The following is a 22,921-nucleotide window of genomic DNA, read 5'->3' as shown; positions in this document are numbered from 1 at the left end:
GGACATTATTTTAGGAGGGTGACAATATTACATTTATGGATTTTAATCCAAAATATCCAGTAATGTTTACATGTGTAGGCACCTATGTATTGGTTGATGAGAATTCAAATTATACAATAAGCTGGCATAAAGAGAATAAAGTACACTGAATATTGCTTTCAGTAAATACCAGTTTGTGAGCTTAACTGTCCAATCTGTGTATGTTTATAGCTTACTGGGAGCAAGATACATTAACGGAAGATTCACCAGTATATCTACCTCAACCATCCAACTTTTCTTGGTTTAAAATGATTTTACTTACATCACTGAGCTGTTGGGACACTCTCTTGGCTAGCTCCGTTTCAGGAGGATCAGGCAAGGAGGTGTACTTGGCCTTACGCTCATGGTGACCCTTCTTATAGTGAACCTGTGGGTTCAAACACAGCGGGAGTTAAAAATTACTGAGGTGCTCAATTTGTCAACATCAGTACCTGACTTCAGTGCACAGTTTGCCTCTATTTTCCTGCATCAGCAGAGAAACAAAACAGAACCCAAGAAGAAGAAGTAATTAGAGACCAACTGATATCTCACCTGGGCTGATATATTGCTGTTAATATTAGGTAGGTATAGGTAGGTATATCAGTATTAGCATTTATAAAATCCAATAAATGAAAATCAAAAAGCAAAGAACAAATGAAACACCCTTCAACCATGTCCTGATTGTTGATGTTGCAAAGTTTGTCCACCAGAGGGCACTGTGCAACTTCCTTGTTGGCAAAAGGCCTTCAGCACGCCACAAACTGAGCAACCAACTAACCCATGAATTGTCTTCCATGACAAGAAAACAAGATTATTTTAAAACTGCATTGTCATATTATCTATCTGAATAAATACACATAACAGATGTTTGTTTCCTGTGTCTGAAAGAAAATGTCAGGCTCTTATTGTAATTACCCCCTCACTGTAAGTGGAAACTGTGATGTATGATACGTCTGAGTCAGCAAAAACAAATGGACACTGAAAGGAAGGAAAATATATAAAGCTGGAAAAATGTACTCACTTGACTGACTGATGCTGAATTGCAATTTATGAAGAAAGTCACAAGAAGCGACTGCTCAGTTGAATAAAATAAAAAAATAAAAGCTTACTGCGATGACTTTACTGCAGAAAGTTGCTATATGGCTTAAAGTCTCATCTTCACACACACCTTAGACTTTTCTGAATCTGAACGGCACGACAGATACTGATATCAACGTCAGCTTACATCACTGAGGACCTCCTGAGCCTTGGCCACCCTGCGCAGCTCAGGACTGTCACTGTAGGGGTAGTACATGGTCTTCTCCTCATCCCAGACCTCTGTGTAAAGTTTCTGAACAAGGGGTAAAGTTATGACTTACTCCATTAATGTAAACCATTTTAACAGATATTATTTATGCAGTGACAACAGTGTCATTATTAGAATTTTTTTTAATGCCACAGTGGACCTACTTTGCTGAAGTTAGCAGCATTCTTCACAGCCTGAACCAGCTCGGGAGCATCAGGAGGCAGCAGGTACCTGTCCTTGGTCTCATCCCACTTCTGTCTATACAGAACCTACAAGAGATACCCAGCAGCATTTGTGTTAAACAATCAGCATTAATATTGCATTTATTCATTTTCAAATCTTTGTATATTGGTGAGTTCGGGTAACTCACCTTGCTAATCAGCTCAGATACATGCTTGACGTGGGCGATCTCTCTTGCTTCACCGTCATACAAGCTGGTTGTCCGAGCTTTATTCCCCTCCATACGGTATTTAACCTGAAGGCAATGCGCGTCATTTAAAATTATTCCTCACTGTGGCAAGATCAAATCAAATTTGAGAACCTGATCTGTATTTTCTCATAGTATATTTGTTCACAAAATTATTCACACTGATAAATTAAATCAGCTGCTGGCCGCAGAATTTCATTTCATTTAAAATTCACAAAATAATTCAAACCAACCAGTGTGCCTTCAAGTGCCTTTTAGGTTCATCATAGTCTTACCTCACTAAGCTGCTCCTGGGCCTTCCTGATACGAATCATTTCAGGCGTATCAGTAACGATGGCAGGAGGATTCCCTCTGGACTTATCATAAGCTTGGCGATACTTATTCTGTCAGGGACAACAGTAACAGTAACAGACATGTTGAACAAAGCAGGAACACAACCAAAATGCTATTTAGATTGCAACAAATAAACAAATAAAAGTGAAATAAATACAATCTATGTAAATAGGCATTAAAATGTAACTGAAAGGGCATTTTTGGAATATTCTGTGACTGGAGTTAAGTATTAATTTTTGGTCTGACACTCAAACTTGTTCCTTACGTGGCTGAACTGCTCCAGCATCTTCTGGCTATGGGCCAGGTATGGAGTCATGAACTTGGAAGTATCCACCTTGACCTTCTTCCTTACTTTCCTGGTGGGCAAGCCAGACTGGGAGAGGACACGGGAGAATACAGTTTACAAACTAACTAACGCATGGATGTAGGTTTATTGATTAAAGGAAGTCTAACTGCCAGGAAGTAAAACTACAGGGAAAGAGATAAGACTGGTGATACTTTCACAAGACAGATCATCAGAGGTTTTATTTCAGCACAATGCAAATGTGTTGATTGGATAATGATTTCCCATTATCGGTGTGTAGCAGGCTACCCATTACTCTAATTACTCACCTTCAGTTACTGAAATGATTTAAGTCAAAATTTATTCAGCAATAATTTAGTCTATTTGGAAGGATAATGGAGATATTATATACTAAGGTCATGCTTGATGAAGGGTATATGAAAGCAAGCCAAAGGGAGGAACTGAATGCACACTTGCATTTTAAATGACTTGCACCCAATGCAAAATTGAGCAGCACATATACACAAGGGTTACAGTACCATATCACATTTACTGACAAAGCAAAGCTGCAGAAAACCAAATTATAAAAAGTCATCTATCAAAGTCATCTTAGTAATGCTGAATTTTAACATCCTTAATTTATTATGTACATCAAAATGCATAAGCCTGCTAAAGCCAAACAAGACACCAAATTAGCTATATAGGCATGCAGAAAAGGAGGGGGATGCACCATAAGCTATGGGAGACAAGGGTCTCCTGCTCTGCTTGAACTGTTGTGACTTGGGAGGAGGTGCTTTACCTGTAAGAACTGAGTCTTGTGCTCAGTGACAGTCGACGTTGTAATCTGCTCAACATATTACAAATATAGGACACACTCTGGGTTTTCAACATTTCCAGTTAATGGGAGAAACAGCACAACTGAGGATTGAGGGTGATTTTTCCACAGCTCTGGTATTCATCAATTACTGCCACTGACACTTCCAGTACAGCCAGCAAGAAATCACTCTACACTGCATTGTGTAAGCCGCTGTTCTATAAAATGCTCCCAGGCAGTCCAATAAGTAAAGGCAGAGAGGGGTGTCATCAGGAATTTCTGTTGTAACTTGTAACATAATTATCACCTGTCCACTCAAATAGAGTCACTGAAAGCAGGGTAAAAATTTCCGGAGGTGCAAATAGCATGGCTGCTGTCTAATTAGGGCTGTTTTATACAGAGGATAAAGAAGCATTAATATGTTCAGTGCAACGTGAGCGCGAACACCCCGAATCTTTGATCATCTGACCAAGTCTAAAAACATCACATACTCACATGACAATTGTTCTATTCTTATTTGTTATTTCATAGACCATTGCTTTTGTTATCAGTTGCTACCGGACACAACAGTACACAAACTGTTTGGACAGCTTTATAATCTCAGTGGCTGTTCACACACAGCTCTTATGGGTTTAAAAGGATCGGTTCAGCCATAGAACAAAAAACACATTTTAGCTCTAATAGAAGCTGTCCGTGCAAGGCGGTTTTTGTTCCGTTAAATATCTGAGTTCGAGCGATCTACCATCACCTCGATATAATGCGGGGGATCTGAATTTAGTTTGTGACACTCACAATTAAATAAACTAAATAAAAGAAAACCAGCAGCAGCTTGTCTTTGAGAAACAGCATTCTGGTTACTCCTGGATAATCCACAGAAGTTTTGTTTTTTTTTCTTTTCAAGTCCAATAAACAATGTTCGGAGTATGTTAAATAAACATAATCCCACTCCCCTCGACTACATTTCTCTAAAGCATTTAGTTAAATTTCTAATGACTACTCAGTCAACTCAACGGTCACTGACAACATTCTCTCACATGCATACTGATCCACAAATAGCACTTCTAACTTAACGCCTGTCTAAAATACACTTCCTTTTTCTTAGGAAGAAGAGCATAAGTACAGTAACATGAGGCTGAACATTACAAGACACTAAAATCTAGCTGAAATGAAAGAAAAACCAGAGCTGAGAAAGAACATCTCAATCGTGTTTTTAACCAACATTTGTAAGCGGCTTCGGTATATGAATCTCTCAGACAGGAGAGAACCATAGGTGTAGATGAACCACCATAACTAAGCATCCCTACAAAAACACAGTCGCTTTCTACCAAACGTGTTCTTCCATGCATCCACCTCCCATAAGGGAATTTCTAGCACTGTGACATTAACCTGCTCCAGGCTATCAGGGGCTGATTTACAGCACAGTGGCTGGTCTAATTTTCTCCCATCTCTCTCTCTCTCTCATGTTCTCTTTCTTCCTTCCTCCACTCTCCATTTCTAAATCTACCCTAATGCCAGATAGAGAACTGTAGACTCTGCTCCTTAATAATCTGAGAAATTAAGTAACTTTTTAAAAATATCAGCAATTATTCTCATTATCATTTAGAAACAAGTAACAAACTTGAAAATAAATAACTAAACATATTTTGAAATTAACAGATAATCATCTAAGCACTTTGTAAATTTTTATGTATTATGTACTGTGACAGACTGGCGACCTATACAGGTCATACCCTGCAGGTCGCCCTATGGTAGCTCCTTGAATTGGATAAGCGGAAGAAAATGGATGGATGGATGGATGGATGGATGGATGATGTGTTTACTTAAGCACATATTTTATGTATGACCTGAACAGCACTATGTTTCTCCCCATTCTGTAAATTAAATACGAAGCCGTCTTACTTCTACTGAAAACAATGCATCTTTTCTCCACAGTACGGATGAAAGTTCTAGTGAAATCAGAGTGTATTGATTTTGTACAGAATTCTCTCTCCCACCTCATAAATGATTAGTAAATCTATTTGTAACAGCTGATATGTTATATGGGAGTTAAATGATTTTTAAAAAAATGCTTTAAATGCTTGCTTGGTTCGGATATTCCAACAACCAAGAGCAGTCATTCAGACTCCCCTATAAGATATCAGCAATATTAAGAATGAACAAATACGAGGCTAACTTTGATCCTATTTCACCAGGAAATATGGGATTAAATGTTAGCCTTCTGCTTTCACTCTTCCATCAGAAACTGTCACAGAGACCTTGAACAAGACAATATTTTATATACAAAATGGACTCTTAAAGCAGCAAAAATATCATAAAGTCATTTTGAGAATATGACTGAGGTTTGAGCACATAATCTGGAGAAATTTTTAACTTGACAAAATAGCAGGTTCCAGAAACTGGCACACCCCCCAAACTCATGTAATCCAATCTTAGCATGTCAATCATACACAGGGGGATACTATGGGGTTTTAGGTACCATTACATCATTGAAAAAAATGTGCTCATCAGACGTTAATGATGATGATAATGATGATGTGAAACTCAGTTCAAATTAAATCAGTCTAGTAAAGTCATCTGCTGGGAATCATGAAAATAAGTAACTTTACCTGTCAGATGTGTATGATCACATCACCAGACTCTATATTACAAGTTCTGTGGCTGTCTGGTATATGACAAAGGCTCAAGTAAAGGTATCTGCACTTTCAAAAGGACACCAGTAAAAAATAGCTTTATATAACTTATACAACTTTTTTCTAACTTCATAATTGACTGTTAAAGGCAATCAAGGACTTAAAAGCCATCAGAAGGTGTCCATCTGAAACAGGATATACCAGCAGTCATGTACGTCTCGTTCCATGAACTGCTGACTGTAAGGGGTATCGTCACTAACCAAACTATTCATAGGGCCTTCCAGTGGACCTGCAGGTCCAGTATAACCCTTCTATCTGCTTTATAAAATGATATCACATCTGAAGTTCTAATATCCAGACCCAAAACAACAACAGCAATAACAAAAAGCTATACAGCAACAGTCTTGCACTTTTTTTATATTGCATCCACTTACCTCTTCCACAATCTCCTCCTCCTCCTCATATTCTTCATATTCTTCATATTCCTCTATAATTTCCGTCATTTTGAGACGGTTTTAGAGATTCTACACAAAACACAGATCACATTTTCATTCATTACTCTGAAGGAGGAATATATATATATAAGAAGCACATCTAGTGTTAAACATGCAATGTTGTATGTATTCTTTCAAAATAAAATCACAATTTTAAATGGCATACACTGGGACTTTGACAAGAGATGAAAGAACATCTACACCAGGGATATTTCAGCCCTCCCCTTTTTGTATTATAATAATATACAAAAGCACATCCTATAAAAATGTAACAACAGCATATTGATGGCTAAACAATGTCCTTGCCATACCAGCAAAGGAGTCTCGCAGTAATCTCTGACAGTAAGGAAGCCTCACTTTCCATCCAACAGGGTCTCAAACTGACAGGTCAACTCTGTGATTTGCCCAAATCCTAAACAAAATAACCACACGTGTAAAACACTTCACAAAGGATGAAATGAACAATTACACAAAGATACACTGAGTTTGTTATAACAGGTGAGACACTGACTAATTTTAATAGGCATCTGATTTTGAATATGTGACAGCCACCCCTCCTCACTTAGTGCCACAACACAGTTCAAAGAGCTGTGCCTCCTGGCTGAAGGTTGGCGACAGCTGTCCAACAGTGCTCCAGCTATTTGACATGTAAGCTAATGCCACAGCCTGATTGGCTTACTCTGTTTAGCAAATGGAGATGCAATACCTTCTGAGGCTGCAGGTTAAATATAGGATTGCATACTAACTACCTTTTTTAGTACATCGTTGCCCTCTCTTTAAATTAATATACATAGATTTTCTCTGTAAAACAACTAAAAGAGGTAGAATCACTGATGTAGAAGGATGAAAAAGCCAGAAAGGTTCTGAGACTTTGGAAAGAAAACAAAATCATTCATAATCCTGCAGAAATTTCTGATACATCCAAAGGAGGGCCTTGTCTGAGGTTACTTGAGTCTTGCAGTTCTGGATTGCTTGGTTACTCCTTCAATGTGTAAAAGACTGTTTACACTCCTTATTCCTCAGCAGGCTTCTCCTGGATCCATATAGCAGCAAGGATGGAAATAATGGATGTCCAAGCAGATGGAAAGCCATGCGGGGTGCAGACAACATGGGTATTTGTTGATTTTTATCCTTTTCTTTGCTTACCAGTTATGTTAAAGTTTAATGGTCTCCCAAGCCACCAAAGCCTCCCCAGCTTCCCTCCAGAGAAACGCTGGGCGACAGCACACAGCTGCGGTTTCTACCCAGGTTATCATGTGGCTGACGCAGCCAATCACAGGCCGCTGCTCTCAAGTTTCAAAATCTAAATATACCTATGTGATCCTTTCAGAAAAGAGCACCTGTTGAGGGTAATGCATCAGCGGTACAGTTATGAGGAAGGCAGTGGGCATTAGCAGTGGGGTCTCACGAACAGAAGAGTAAAGCCAAACTGTGACAGTACTACCCAGGGTGAATGGCTTTGTGATAGGTGTAATGTTGACAAAGCAGCAGTTTTCTGTAAAAGAATGGAAGTACATCTGACCATGGCTAAGAACATGAGTATGAGCCAGTGAGGAGAAAGCTACCTTAAAGCCAAGCATGGTTCTCAGTGTCAGATCTGTTGAGGTCATCTGTCAGCTGACCCTGAGTTGACTACATCCTGTTAAGAATCAGGTCAACATCAAGCTGAGGACCTGTGAAAAACGCCAAGAAATAAGCACATGCCGCCCAAAATATGAACTACAAATGAATAGCTGAAGATGTTTCCACTTAAATGTGACTGAAGACAGTCACCAATGCCCCGTGGATCAAGAACAAGTTTCTTGGAAACTAAAATGTCTAGGAATGGAATGATTATTGAGCTGTAATTAAGACTGGGAGCACGTAAAAAAATATTTTTTAGCACTTCTTGCACATTACAACCCCTTAAAATAAAGTTTTCCTATTTTATTGCCTCTAAAACGGCTTTAAGGTCATTAAAGTCATTGTATTCCTCATTCTCACCTTATGGAAATGTTTTAGATGGCTCAGAATCTTAGATGTTTTCATTTGAAGACTTTTTCAAAACCTTATATTTTATAATGTTGAAATTCAGGGATCTGCAATGCACTTTAAATCTTGTTTGCAGCTTTGAATTAATGCATAAGCTTGCAATGGTCAATTCACCAGCAGGCCACTGCTTTTTATTAAGTTAAAAACAGCAAGAAAAAAAAAATCACTATTTCTGCCACCATAAGGTCAGCTCTACATTTTCTCTTCATGATATAAAATAGAGTAATATAGTTTAGCACCTCATAGGCCAAGTTGCTGATACCTTCTTTTTTTTTTTTTTAAAGGTGAATTTCAAAGATGGTACAGCAGACCACTCCGGTTTCATATGATCCACATGCAAAAAAGCATGTTGATATTATAAATAAATCAAGAACTATTTCTGGACCTCAACCATACAGTTGAAGCTATAGTTACACAGCTCTTCACTGTAAATGTGTACAAGACTAAGAAGTACCCTACATTTTATTTTCAAATGATGTGCCTCTATCCTCTCTGGTATTTTATATCTTTACTCTCACTGCTCCAGGAGCAGGGTGCTATCCGAGGACCTAGATGGACAGCAGCAGCTGAACATCTTTCTCTCAGTGTGCCCCTCTTGAAAGTGGTAGTGGCCCTCTTTCTCCGATAAACTGGATGCTTGCTGCTTGGTCCTCATTATAGCAACATCACTGCAACTAAAACAAAAAGCAGTTCTGTTTGAAAGGGTGAGCTCACTTTTTCAGTTTCCCCAAGCGGTATCTGCCCATATTATTTTTTTCCTCCACTGAAAAATGAAGTCATGGACAAGTCATTGTCCCAGATATTTACACAGTCCATCGACCTTTATCAAGACACAGAAATATTCTAGGCCTGACATTCAGGTTTCAGTACAGAGTTTTGAATTTTTCATTTTCAATATTTCTTACTTGCCCCAAGAGAGTGGAGTACATTGCCTGTAAGAGGAATGAGAAAAATAATTTTAAAAAACAGTCAATGGCATCACAAATCCCAGGATGGATTATTCAAAATAGTGTCTTATTAATTTAATTAGTTTATCTTTCGATTTAATGAATTAATGTATTAATGTTCACTTTAATAGCTGCACTTTTCAGGCTTTGGAAACTTGCATTAATTATAGTTCAGATTTTATGGTGCATCAAAGACTTGATGATTCTGTCAGTCAAAAAACAAAACACAACAACAACAATAAAAAAAACCCACATCCCAGTGCCAAAGACACCCCAGGAGGGGGGGGCTACATGATGCTTTGTCACTGGAAAAAATGACTGATGACCAGTGAAACCAGAACACAACAGCTGCAGGACAGACAACCACAACTAAAACACTGCCAAGGGTCAGTGTTAAACCACCAGCACCCAGGGAAAATATGAGTACTAGTGAGGTAAGAAGCCTAAAATTAAACTAGATGGTCAGTGACAGGATGACTCTGCCAGAACAAGATAGGTGACTGTAAATAATAACAATTTCCAAATGATGATACATCTACCATAATGATTCTAGCTCTGTGAGAAACAACTAATGGGTTGGTTAGTCCTTGTAAGAACTGGACTGATTTAAAATATACATATTTTATTGTTGATAGATGAGTGAACAGTCTGTACTAGCTTTCCTGTTGTGAACATACACTCGCTGGACATTTTGCTAGCTCCACCTCTTCAGCTGCTCATTAACATAAATATCTAATTAGCTAATTACATGGTAGCAACTGGAGAAATTTAGGCATATATATATGGTCAAAATGTCCTGCTGAACTTCAAATTGAGCATCAGAATGGGGAAGAAAGGTGCTAGACAGGCTGGTCTGTGTATTTCAGAACCTGCTGGGATTTCTCCCCATAGCCATCTCTAGGGTTTACAGAGAACGGTCCAAAAAAAGAGAAAATATCCAGTGAGCAGTGTTTCTCTGGAAGAAAACGCCTTGTTGACGCCAGAGGTCAGAGGAGAATTTCCAGACTGCTTCAGGCTGATAAGAAGGCAGTAGTAGCTCAATAAGCAATTATTATAACCAAGTCGTGCAGAAGAGAAAGGGAAACTGAGGCTACACTTCACATAAACTCAACAAAAGTGGACAATACAAGACTGGAAAAACATTGTCTAGTCTGATGAGCCTCAATTTTTGGTGCAACATTAGGGCAGTCAGGCCAGAATTTTGCTTAAATAACATGAAAACACTGATGCATCCTGCCTTTTATCAGCGGTTCAGGCCAGATGGTGGTGGCATTAATATATGTATATTCTTGACACACTTAGGGCTCCTTAGTACCAGCAGAGCATCATTTAAACACCACAGAAAGCCCTTTAAGGTGAACCTAATAAAGTGTTTGGTGTGTGTTTATTAGAACATTACTAAGTAAAAGCCAAAGGACCTGGCATTCCAACACACTTCTGTGGGAATACAGTGGCAGGTACATTACTGAAAATAAACAGACAGACTAGCCTCTTATTCTGCATTGTGTATGTGCGAAATGTTTAGTGTTGTCTAGTCTAGTTATTGGCATTTTAGTCAAAGGGCTTTATTTGGGCTTGATTTACATGCTACAATAAAAATCATAGCATTTAAGCAAACATATACAGCCTGACAATATGGGATGTTGTCAGATCAAAGTCACTGCTTTGTGAGCTTTAATAACAACGATATATCTGTTCAAACATGTGCATCATTAAATAAACACATTTGCACAGGTGTGAGAAAAGTGAAAGGCTATGCAAAGCACATGAGTTCGTCTCTCATAATTTTCCATTACCTTCTGATATATCCAGGGGTTAAAGTAGGCCAGAATGATCTGGAACAGCATTCCAGCACTTCACTTAATGAGTAATCAAATCTGATAGGGAAGTTAATTTTGCTTGTGCTGCAGCCTGGCGTTGCTTCCAGCTGAAGGCATGGAAAAATTATATGGAACTAAATTACAAACAAAATATCATCCCACTGTCTCGCTTACCCTCTCAACACAACACGGTCCTTGTCACGCATTCATTGTGCAAGTGTAAATAAAGCTGGGGAGATTATTTTCAAAGCTAGAAACAACTCAAGACAAATTGGAAATTTAAAGCTTACATATAATGTCCTGAATCATGCTAGGGTGTTTTAATCCAGCAGTGGAGCTGTACATATTTGCTGCTGAAATTATCAGTCAAGACTGGTAGTAGTACTAATTTTATATATCTTCTGAAAGAATTTAAAAAACAGAGTTAGATCAATTGAAATCGTCAATTTAAAGGTTATGATGCTATTTAGTGTCACTGGTCAAATTCTGCCTTTTACACTAGCTTTATACTGCCCAGGGGGAACAATACAGCCATGACAGCACAAATAACATATGCTTATACAGTACCAGTCAAAAGTTTGGACACACATGGTGAGGGTGTCCAAAATATTGCTGAATTCAGCTGCCTAAATCTTAAGGAGCAGTGAAGAGTCAACAGCAGCAAAGGTCAGCAGAACACAGCATGTTCACAAAGAAAACAAACCTACTAGAGCTAAGAATACACATTATTCCATCCATTCACTTCCGCTTATCCTGTTCGGGGTCGGGGAGGCTGGAGCCTATCCCAGCTGACATAGGACGAGAGGCAGGGTACACCCTGTACAGGTCGCCAGCCTGAAGCAGGGCCAACATGGAAAGAAAGACAACCATCCACACTCACATTCACACCTATGGGCAATTTAGAGTAGCCAATTAACCTAACCCCAGTAAGTGCATGTCTTTGGACTGTGGGAGGAAACCCACGTGAACATGCAAACTCCATACAGAGAGAGGGAGGCCTGGGCCAAGTGGAATCAAACCTAGGCCTTCCAGATGTTATTCTGTGAGGCAGCAGTGCTAACCACTGTGCCACCGTGCTGCCCATCAGATCAGATCTCGTGTATCAGACGAGATCTGATCTGATACACATTACTGTTAGAAGTTATTCCACATGCTGTACAGCTAAACCTGACCTAAGGGTTCCCCTACCCTCCCACTTTAACCTCTAAGTATATCACAAGTCTAGTGAATAGAAAGTGTTGGTGTTCATTCTTACACATTGTCACGTTTGTAAATATGTTCCATTGTGCAGCTCATTTTGCACTTAAATGCACTGCAATTCAATTAGTTAAGACTTACCATACAGAAAATATGGCATGAGCTCCTTGGAAAATATAGTTTGAAAATCAAAGAGCATCTGAATGCTGTTTGGTTTGGAGAACAGAATAGGACAAAAAGCTTTGAAGAACTGCAGTGCGGTGAATCTAAAAACATATATAGCCATTCATTTTATAGAGAAATATTTGATTCGAGTTTAAAATAATGATTAATGCTTTAAATAACCTCAGTGTGGCCTCAGTGTTTTACGTATTAGGGTGATAGGTTTTTATTTATATATCAAATCACGACAAGAGATTTGGGAGGCAGCTGAGAAGGTCAGTGCTATTTTAACAAAAGAAACAGATGGAAGTGGAACGACAACCCAAAAACATAGTCTGACTTTGGTTTGTGTTAGTTTTTATTTTTCACACAGCCCTGCTATGCAGTCCTTACAACTGTGTCTTTCCCTCTTAATCACTCACTATGTGCAGCTTACATTTTTCGACCTGTCCCTTCTTCTCTTCCTGAATCCCTCTGCTTTCCTACACTTTGGCTCTCTCCACTCTACTTCTGTAGCTGCTCGTCATCGTCCCCGAAAAGCACCGGGGACCGTAAGCTCATGTGACACGCTCTGCCCCCTAAAGGACTAAAAAAGAAAACATCAAGTCACATTCACCAATTCAATATGGTTCACAGCTCTCACTAGAAAGGTTCAGTCTTAAGAGGAGTCACCCGAAAGAAATACTCACTCATGACACAATGCAATTCATCTGAAACAGATAAAAACACTTTATTTCAGTTATTATTAACAGGGACTGAATGAAGAGGGCATTCTACCCTCTCTTCTGCATGTTTCAGTCACCATCAACCATCATTGCTTGAACATTCTGCTGCAGGCACCAAGTTTAAAGAGAATACTGGACTGTACACACAGGGAGGCAATTAAAAACCACCACAGCCAGTCCGGCAATACTGCAAGGCCACCATGGGCTAGACTCACACGCAGCTCAAGAATAAGTCCGTGTACAGTTCCAAGGCAGACACGATGCTGACCTCTGTGTTTTGCTCAAAGGAAAACCGTGCAGAAATTTCAATTTAAATAATCTGAGTCTCTTTGTTGTTTCAACGTCCTTGTGAAAAGGTAAAGATTTTTTTGTTCTGAGTTCAGATGCCTTTTGTAAAATAAATTATTACATAAGTATATAAAGTCCTGGCAGAGGTCTGTCCATGTCAGCTTCACAGAGGAGAGGGCCATCCATCAACTGACCCCACCCCCCAATCCTCATTTTCGTGTCAGGAGGCAGAAATAACAGCGAAGGGGCACACTCCTAATGAACATTTTCAAGGTCATCATCTCACACGCAGCCGTGACATCATCCACTCAAGACCCTGGCACAACCTGGAGGTTAAAAAAAAAAAAGAAAAAAAGATGGTGGTGGAGAGTGGGAGAGAAAGACAACGAGAAAAGCATTAAGATTAAAAATTCTATACTGTATTACAACAAAAGTTTAAGGGCTGCCATTAAAAAGCTGCTGTTGCTATTTACTAAAAGGAATAAAGAATATTTCAACTGCAAAGTGTGCTAAATTTAAGCCTGAATGAGCATCTCTTATTTTGCACCTGATGTGGTTGTAGTAGTTGTGGGGACATCCCCAGTAGAAGATGCTTCATGTATTTGTTATTACAGGCAGCCAATTTACTTTTTACAGCTGTGATTTTTACAGCTGTAGTTTGTAAGTCAAAGTTCTACACAGAGATCATTCCATAATTAACATGATGAAAGCTCTAGGGAGCACAAAAGCCTCTGCACGTTGCTTCCCCCCCCCAACAGTGCGCACGCACACACAGCTCCGCTACAGCTTTAACTTTCTACTGTCAGATGTGTGAGTACATTTATGCACATAACAGTAACTTCATTAACACATAGGAGATATGGATGGGTGAGGGCCTGAAGGCAAATAATGTCTTGTGTTTTTCTGCACGTCCAAAAGGTCATCTGATAGACATAAATTTCAGGTTTATTTGATGGAATAGACTTCCTGAGCTATCAGAAACTAAACAGACACATATTGATTCTACTTCAGCTGCCTCTCATTGATCTGAATTGCTGTTTCTGGAGAGAAACACATGCATAACACCTGCACATATACTGTGACACTGTGGTTGGTAGATTACTCACTTCCTCATTGGGTCTGCTTGTTTATCACTGCCTAATTTGTGCTGCTCTTGGTAGAAGGAGAGTCATTACTCAAATGAAGTGGATGCTTCTTAGTTTGTAAATGAGAGCATTGTTAGTGATCGTCCACACAACTTTCCACTCTGACTGGCATATTTTTGAAATTTAGCTTCACACTTCCTGGCCACCTCTTGGGTGTGGTGTTCCAGACATGTCCCACCAGGAGGAGGCCCCGTGGTAGATCCAGGACACGCTGGAGAGATTATATCTCTCAGCTGGCCTGGGAATGCCTTGTGGTCCCTCCGGATGAGCTGGAGGAGGTGGCTGGGGAGAGGGAAGCCTGGGTTTCTCTGCTTAGGCTCCTGCCCCCGCGACCCAGCCTCGAATAAGCGGAAGAGAATGGATGGATGGATGGATGGAGCTTCACACTAATTTGCCCCGCTTAGTAAATCTGACCTGTCACCACACTTTCCCTGCATGAAAGCAAGAACTATATATTCTTTTTTTTGTGTCTCTCTAATGCACAAAAAATCTTTAGTGAAATTAAACTGTTATGCACACATATAAAAGTTACATTTTCCCATCTAGCAAGATTATACGTCCTCACCCTTCCCCAGTGAGGGCACAACAGGCCTGGATGTGCCACTGGTGGTCTTTAACAGAGGTAAGCTGGAGGCTCTGGGAGATCTCAGCCACAGACATGCATCCTTTCACATCCTGCTTGTTGGCAAAGATCAACAGCCCTGCCTTTCTCAAGTCCTGAAGGGCAGATAAGCGACGTCAACAGACGACCAGATAAATAAACACAGATTTGTTTCGTTTTATCTTTAACACTGTCACAACTTGATAGTATAGGAAAAATGGCTGACAGCATTAACCCAGAAACTAAGTTTATATTTCATATACAGTACATATATAATGTAGCAGAAACCAACCAGATCAGCATTTTGCATTTCTTTCACCTTGTTTGTTTGTTTGATGCTGTTTGTTATGCAAATTCCAAAGCAAAAACAAGGATCACATGACCTAATTAAACGGAATTAGAAAAATTCCCTTTATTTATTTTAACTGGTTAAATTATTGCTGCTAACTTGTAACTTACAGCGATCTTTAAAATTTAAAATTAAGCACACTGCAAATTAAACACAGAACCTCATAAAAATGACTGCTGCATGGGACACATGGTTGCCACTACTTAGTTAAACCAATTAATATGAATATATCTAATAAAATGACATTAAAATTCTGAGCATTGTCACTTTTTAATGGTACTCACTTCATGTGCTAGCATTCTGTAGAGTTCTTCTTTGGTTACTGAGATCCTCTCTCTATCTGTGCTGTCGACCACCACAATTACAAACTAGTCAGAGAAGAAAGGGAAAAAAAAAATGGACAAGTAATAAAATAACAATGCATCTCATCTTTGCCAATCCACAAGTAGCCACATATAACAGTATTATAAGGGGAAGTTTGCTGAGTTTCTTTTAAGTAAGGACACAAACAATGCCAAGGAAACTGCTAGAGGTTATTTTTTTGTGATTTTGAGGAAAATACCTACTACTCAGGAAATTTTACAAATGAAAAATCAGCTTTCTGTTACCTCAGATCTATACGCCAATTTCTATAATGGAATTTCTTTTTACTTGGCCAGCATATACACTGTGTCCATCACTGGCCAGTATATTTCTGTCTACTGAAGCATTCTTTTATGCAGTTAGAACCTCAAGAAGCCCAACAGTCCTTTCTGAGTAGGAGTGAGCAAACGTGATCTCTTACCTCTGTGTTTGTGTAGTATGTATTCCACGATGACCTAAGAGATTCCTGGCCTCCTATGTCCCACATCAAAAAATGGGTGTTGTTAACAACAATCTCCTCCACGTTGCTCCCAATCGTTGGGGATGTGTGCACCACCTCATTCATTGAACTATTAATATAAAAACAACCTTTATGTTTTGGTGACACAAGCAACATTCGCAAAATGGCCACATCCATTTTTAATGCATTATATGGACTGAAAAAGAAAAATGAAAACTGAGAGGGCATACCAAGAAGCTTACTGTACAAGACAGACTTGGATACTTACAACTGATAAAGAATTGTGGTCTTGCCAGCATTGTCCAGGCCCACAATGATCACTTTGTGCTCTGAAAGGCAATAAAGACAAAGAATTCACAGACTAACAGTGACATCAATATGTGGGTTTCATTGCTAAGGACTAACTGATGTACGACTCTTATGTAAACCATGCCAAGTAATCGGTTTAAAAGATGTCTGCACTAAGGGAATCAAACAATGGTCTTTTTTAGTGTTCCATGCCGTCCTTTGGTACCAAATTGTGTAGCTTCACACATTTAGCATCACTGGGACATTGTGATGCTGTGAACAGTGTACTTTCACAGCTACAGATGAGTTGGTGGGCGGTTTTAAGCAAGCTTGTACAGTCAGGCTGAAACCAACAGCAGCTGTGGATGCAGCATATATAAAGGTGTCTCTCTAATGCACAAAAAAACTTTAGTGAAAAAGACAAGCAGGATGTGACAGCTAGGATTGCTTTCTATCTTGCTGCTGATACAAATACAAGGCAAGATGTCCTAAAGCAGACACAATGATAAGCCAAAAGTAAAAGATGGCCCAGTATAAGGGATAAAAGTTCTGATTTCATTTATGTATGTATTTATTTACTTTTAACAAATCTTGTTTAACATACTAGCCAGACATAGCAACAGAGCTAAAGGTCCTTTTCAAATGTAGAACTTCAGTGTGTTCCAATATTGCTGGGTGATATACTGGTACCAGCATTTTTAATGGCCAATAAATAAAAATTAAAAAGGAAAGAAGAGACAGGACATCATCCTTCAACTGCGTTATGAGTGTTGACGTAAGGGCTGCAACCATTACTCGACATAATCAATGTCGTTGAGCACAAAAATTGGTCAACGCAGGGTTTTAGTCAGTCGACATGTCATATTACAAAACTATGTAAATGTTTATTTGTAACTGCAATGTACTGCAGAAAGATCTGGAGGCAGCATCACCTGCATTCTCTGCCACGACTGCACTAAACAGTAACGAAGAAGAACATAGAGAGTATAACAGAACAATTTTGAATGGAGAGAGCAGGGTGAAGAAGAAGGCCTATTGAAAGGGGACCTGGATTAAAGGTACACCATTCTTACTCATGTTTCTAATTATATGATGTAAAAAATGAATATAAGACAATAATTCACAGCTTACTCATTATAAGTAAGCAAATGGCACACAATTTGTGAAACACAATCATTCTGTAACTAAATGGGACTAAAATGTAAACAAAAACAATGCGATGATTTGCAAATCTCAGAAACCAATATTTTATTCGCAATAGAACATATCAAATGTTTAAACTAAATGTACAATGTAAAAAACAGAGGTCATTTTGAATTTGATGGCAGCAACATGTCTCAAAAAAAGTTGGGCCAGGGCCATGTTTACCAGAGTGTAGCATCCCCTCTTCTTTTAAGAACAGTTCTTAAACATCTGGGTACTGAGGAATTCAGTTACTGGACTTTTGGAAGAGGAATATTGTCCCATTCCTGTCTGATTCAAGCTGTTCAACGGTCCTGGATTTTATCTGTCCTATGTTTTGTTTGATAATCCACTACAAATTTCAATTGGTGTAAGCTCTGGACAGGACAGCTCTGCACCCAGACTATTCCACTATGAAACCATGCTGTTGTAATAGCTACATAGCATGTAATGTAATAGCACTGCTGAAACATGCAAGGTCTTCCCTGAAAAAGATGTCATCTGAATGGGAACATATGTTGCTTTAAAACCTGTATATATCTTTCAGTATTCATAGTGCCTTTCCAGATGTGCAAGCTGCCTGTTCCACTGATACTAATGTACCCCTATACTGTTAGAGATGCAGGCTTTTTAAAATGAGTGCTGATGATAAGTTCCTTTTCTCTTTAGTCCAGAGTATGCAGTGTCCATGCTGCAGAACAGTTTCCATTTCACCTGAGTCCATTTTAAATGAGCTTTGGCTCAAAGAAATTGGTGGTGTTTTTTTAAATTATGTTGACATATGGCTTCTAATTTGCATGACAGAGCTTTAACCTGCATGTGTGGATGGCACAGTGAACTGTTTGCACTGAGAATGGTTTCTGGAAGCGTTCCTTAGCTCATGCACTGATTTCCAAAACCATGTCTGTTTTTAATGCAGTGCCACCTGAGGACCCAAAGATCACAAGCATCCAGTATTGATTTTTGTTTTTGTCCCTTGCACACATAGAGTTCTCCAGATTCTTTGAATCTTCTAACATTATGTACTGTAGATGATGAGAAAATCTAAGGATTTGCAATTTTACACTGAGGAATGTTCCACAATTGCAAATGCAGTTTTTTGAAGATTGGTGAACCTCTGTCCATTTTTACCTCTCTAAGATGCTCTTTTTATACCCAGTCATGTTACTAACCTGTTGCCAGTTAACCTCATTAGTTGTAAAATGTTCCTCCCACTGTTTCTTTTCTTTCTTTTTTTTTTTTTTTGCATTTTTGGGCACAGCGGCTTTTATTAGCAGTGGAGGGAGAAAGGAAATGGGGAAAAGATACAGGGGAAGACACGCAGCCTAACTTTTGAGATGTGATGCTGGCATCAAAATAAGCTAACATTTTTAATGAAATGGTAAAATAGCTCAGTTTAAACATTTGATATGTTTCCTATGCTCTATTGCTGTGGTTCCCAAAGTCGAGGTGTTACAGGCCACTTAAAAACCAGAAAATCCCATGGGGTTGTAATAATAATAAATTGATATACCATAAAAACGCCATAATCTTAAGAAATACCATGACAGACATTTGGTCATACACTCCACTACCATGTTGCCACCTCTATGACTAAGAGATGAGGACTGAGGAGGAACAAAGACCGGTCGGTGTTGTTATGAAAAACTAGTGCATGACAAAAAAAGCAAAACACACCTTCTACTTACACTGTTCTGTCCCACACATACTTTAAGCTGAGCTTAACAGATTTGTTTATCGGAAAATCTTATGTCACACAACAAATACACAAAGGCGTGTACATTCAGCATGAATTAAGTCTTCCATTGATATAAGCTTACAAGGTAATAACACTTGCTATGAAAGTGAAACCATATAAATCTGACTTTTACAGAGCTCTACAGTTAAGCAAACTATAACACAACTACAGCATTATCTGTACAATTTGTATGTTGCACAGCTTGTTATAGTTCTGTGTATATAAATGTACATGCAAAACCCAGCATGTGTCACTTAGAAGGAACTGCTATCAAGAGATAATGCAGCCACTTCGTAACATTTCATTTAATCTGGACACCCTGACAAACAGCCTCAGCTTGTTGGTTGAGCCCTATTGGCTCTTAAATTCAGAATACTGTTTTGCCTTTGAACACATAACCTATAATCTGTTATGTTGTAGAATATAGTGAGAGTTCATCAATTCACAACAATGAACAATACTAGTCAAGGTTAAAATAATTTATGTGCTCTGCAATGTTTTTAGTAGAACAGTAGGAATGTCTAGCTTGGGTGTTTTCATGTAACTAGATCAATTACCACAGTGAGTTTTTGCAAGGGTCCCTGAGCTAGCCTTTGAGAAAACACCTTGTAATTCAGGGAAATTATACAAAGTCCACAATCAGTGTGTTACCACACAAGGTTAGCCTTCAGCTAACGAAACTAAAACCTCGAAACTGAGGAAGTGAAAACTGCTGCAAAGAGATCCGCAAAAGGTGAGGCTTGTCGATGCAACTCTACCGCACTGGCCCTAAACAAAACAGAAAGACCAGCAGGAACATTATTTCCAGAACAGACAACATGCACATAACACCTCACTTACTAAACTGTCTACTACACAACAGCTGAAAGACATTGGAACGCATAACAACAACAAAAAACTGTCACGTGTAGAACAACAAGGTCACACAAGTGTGAGCAAAGCTACTTGCAAACCGTTCCTCCTAAAATGTGGCCTACACTGTGGTTGTGTGGATTTCCCCCATCACCCAAAATTGTTTTAAATGCTCTACCACATACATGTTCATTAACTGTTTGGCTTAAGATAATTCTTAAAATTTGGCAAAACACCTTCCACAGATTCTCAGAGTTAAAGGTGATGTGCTGTCTTCAAATGTGTTTTGCTCAACTTACTGTGTAAAATTGAAAGATAGCCAATTAACTATACAACAACATAAAAAGGAGAGGGGATGGAAGAAGCAAATATTTAAAAATAGAACAACTTGAAAAATCCACACTAACTACACTACTCCTGGCTGTACAACTTGAAACCCACCTGTTGCCCAGAGTACAAGATGGGCTGAGATAGTCTCTAGTTTTAAAAAAAAAAAAAGGTGAGAATTTTAAACTAAAATTGTGTGGAAGCCATCAGTAATTCAATACTGTGAACAAGGTTGCTCTCCTGCACTGAACCCAACCAACATGAAACTATCCAGACATTCAAGTTGGTAATGTCTAATCACTTGTCATCTCTGTAAATGTACATCTGTTCTTCCAGTGGGTTGCCTCAGTCAGCTGGGTGATGGTAAGACTTCCCAAGATCTGGAAGCGCAGCTCTGAGGCTACATCCAGGGATGACAATAAAGGCTTTTCAGGCCACAGGGACAGGATGGGTGGAAGGAAAATGGAGTATAGTTTAGAGTTGAGCAAACAATTAAACCTGTCTGTCTGATTCTCTTGCTTAGATTGTATATATTACTGTGCAGAAGCAAAAAAGCTGTATAAGATCTTAAAAGAGATGTAATGGGAAGCAACTTTCTCACAGCTGACAGCATACATTATGCATGTGATGATCATCCTTGTTAAGCCCCACTAAAAAAAAAAAAAAAAAAAAAAAAAAAGGATGGTAAATTGTAGTTATCCCTGTGAAGCCAAACCACATATTAAATGTATTATAGTATTGTTTGGCCACAAAACTGCTTAAATGCACTTTTGGCATTGCTCCTACATGTCTCTGGCCCGGCAGGGATGTGAAACACCATTCCTTATAAGGATCACTTTGCTGTGTACATGATAATAGTGTCTAACACATCAGTGTAAATTCCCCCATATGCGTTAAGTAGAGTTGGGGGAGACTAGGTGATTGCAAAGGCCGCATGATATGATTTACATCATTTCATATACCTTAAACCATTTAGTGACCCCCCCCCCCCCCCCCCTCTCATGCCCCAATAGATGGGGACTTTTGTCACCCTGGAAGACACCATAAGATTGCAATATAAAGTCAGTGCGATTCAGTCTAAAGTCATTCATTGGCCCTTGTTGGCTGAAGCATTCTGCTGATGTAGCTGACTTCAGTGTGCTCTGTTTTTGTAGCCATCTCCAGTCACAATGCCGGTCACCCGGGCTGAATACTGGACCTATTGCACACCGGGGATCATGTTACAGCGGTTTCGCAACGACCTGTTTACTGGTTCAAGATCACTAGTTTCCCCTACCTGCGCTCCAGAACCCGAGAGCATAAATAATCTAAGGCGAACTTAATTCAGAAAAAGAGCAGAATATTTGCAGAGAACCGATCACCTTCCCTAGTCGCTAGGTGAAACATTAACAACAGCGTTAAATAAAATGGATAAGCGCGCGGGGGGGCAATGTAAATTCACAGACACCGGGATAATGGAATAATTACAGGTCCCGTCAGGGTCAGAAAACAGGTTCCTAGGCTAATTACGAGGGAACAGCCAGGCGGGCCTCCTCGGACCACCGAGCCCTCCTAGCTCCTACACCTTCGACAGTTTCGCGATAAATACCGTAACACCATTCTTACCTTGGTGGTTAAAAAGCCTCCATAGCTTTGTAAATAGTATTCCCATGGCTGACGGTGACGATCTTTGATGCCAGCTTGTAACAATTCGCTGTACCTTAGCTAGCTAGCGTTGAAGATATTCAGTCCTATCAACTTCAACTAGCTAGCCAACTTGCTACCTACAACGACGATGACCTGCTAAAACTTTTAAATTCAGCCGCCATACTTACATGGACTAACTTCTACTCTGCCTAACCTAGAGAGTGAAAGATAATTTAAGTGAGTTAATTTGCAGCATGAAGCAAAACCAAAAGCGTTAACCACTGTCAGTTGCTAGTTGGTATCAGCTGGCTGTTGAGAAGTGCCCTGCGCTGTCAAGCTTGCGCATGCGTGTCAGGCATGTCTCGTCCTGGTAGAAATTGAGCTAAATGGGAAGAAACTATTATGTTATTATATTATATTATATATAATATAATATAATATAGTATATAGGGAAATTTAAAACACAAATGATTTATAAATTATTGAATAAATTATGTCAAGCTAAGGCTTTCTTCTAAGATGGAAGAAAAAAATTA

At 39.2% G+C, this 22,921-nt stretch overlaps 2 protein-coding genes across 5 annotated transcripts in view; both read right to left on the bottom strand.

Annotated features, from left to right (window-relative positions):
* The window catches only part of neb (nebulin), a 55,682-nt gene extending 48,986 nt beyond the window's left edge, over nucleotides 1–6,696 (bottom strand). The window contains exons 1-9 of one of the 3 annotated variants that reach the window (XM_030757403.1): nucleotides 6,596–6,696; nucleotides 6,225–6,314; nucleotides 3,146–3,190; nucleotides 2,329–2,436; nucleotides 2,006–2,113; nucleotides 1,674–1,778; nucleotides 1,468–1,572; nucleotides 1,244–1,348; nucleotides 302–406 (exon numbers count right to left, since the gene is read on the bottom strand). In XM_030757403.1, the coding sequence (XP_030613263.1) occupies nucleotides 302–406; nucleotides 1,244–1,348; nucleotides 1,468–1,572; nucleotides 1,674–1,778; nucleotides 2,006–2,113; nucleotides 2,329–2,436; nucleotides 3,146–3,190; nucleotides 6,225–6,293 (750 nt within the window). In that variant the 5' untranslated portion in view covers nucleotides 6,294–6,314; nucleotides 6,596–6,696. The remainder of the gene's footprint in view (nucleotides 1–301; nucleotides 407–1,243; nucleotides 1,349–1,467; nucleotides 1,573–1,673; nucleotides 1,779–2,005; nucleotides 2,114–2,328; nucleotides 2,437–3,145; nucleotides 3,191–6,224; nucleotides 6,315–6,595) is intronic. The other 2 variants (XM_030757405.1, XM_030757404.1) reach the window with 2 other exon arrangements.
* Nucleotides 6,697–12,881: 6,185 nt separating this feature from the next.
* arl5a (ADP-ribosylation factor-like 5A) lies at nucleotides 12,882–22,718 on the bottom strand. Of its 2 annotated transcripts, none has more exons than XM_030758031.1 (6): nucleotides 22,365–22,718; nucleotides 16,641–16,701; nucleotides 16,334–16,481; nucleotides 15,834–15,917; nucleotides 15,165–15,316; nucleotides 12,882–13,027 (listed from the first exon to the last, which is right to left on the bottom strand). In XM_030758031.1, exons 1-6 carry the CDS (start codon nucleotides 22,408–22,410, stop codon nucleotides 12,946–12,948), a joined length of 573 nt encoding a protein of 190 aa, XP_030613891.1. In that variant the 5' UTR covers nucleotides 22,411–22,718; the 3' UTR covers nucleotides 12,882–12,945. The 2 variants fall into 2 exon arrangements, with proteins under 2 accessions (XP_030613891.1, XP_030613892.1); XM_030758032.1 differs by lacking the exon at nucleotides 12,882–13,027 and adding an exon at nucleotides 13,079–13,780.
* Between the last annotated feature and the right edge of the window lie 203 nt (nucleotides 22,719–22,921).

This window comes from Archocentrus centrarchus, chromosome 21 (genome assembly GCF_007364275.1).
Source record: "Archocentrus centrarchus isolate MPI-CPG fArcCen1 chromosome 21, fArcCen1, whole genome shotgun sequence".
Classification (NCBI taxonomy): Eukaryota; Metazoa; Chordata; class Actinopteri; order Cichliformes; family Cichlidae; genus Archocentrus; species Archocentrus centrarchus.
The sequence above is the reverse complement of the archived record's forward strand: the minus strand, read 5'-3'. Positions and strand labels throughout refer to the sequence as shown.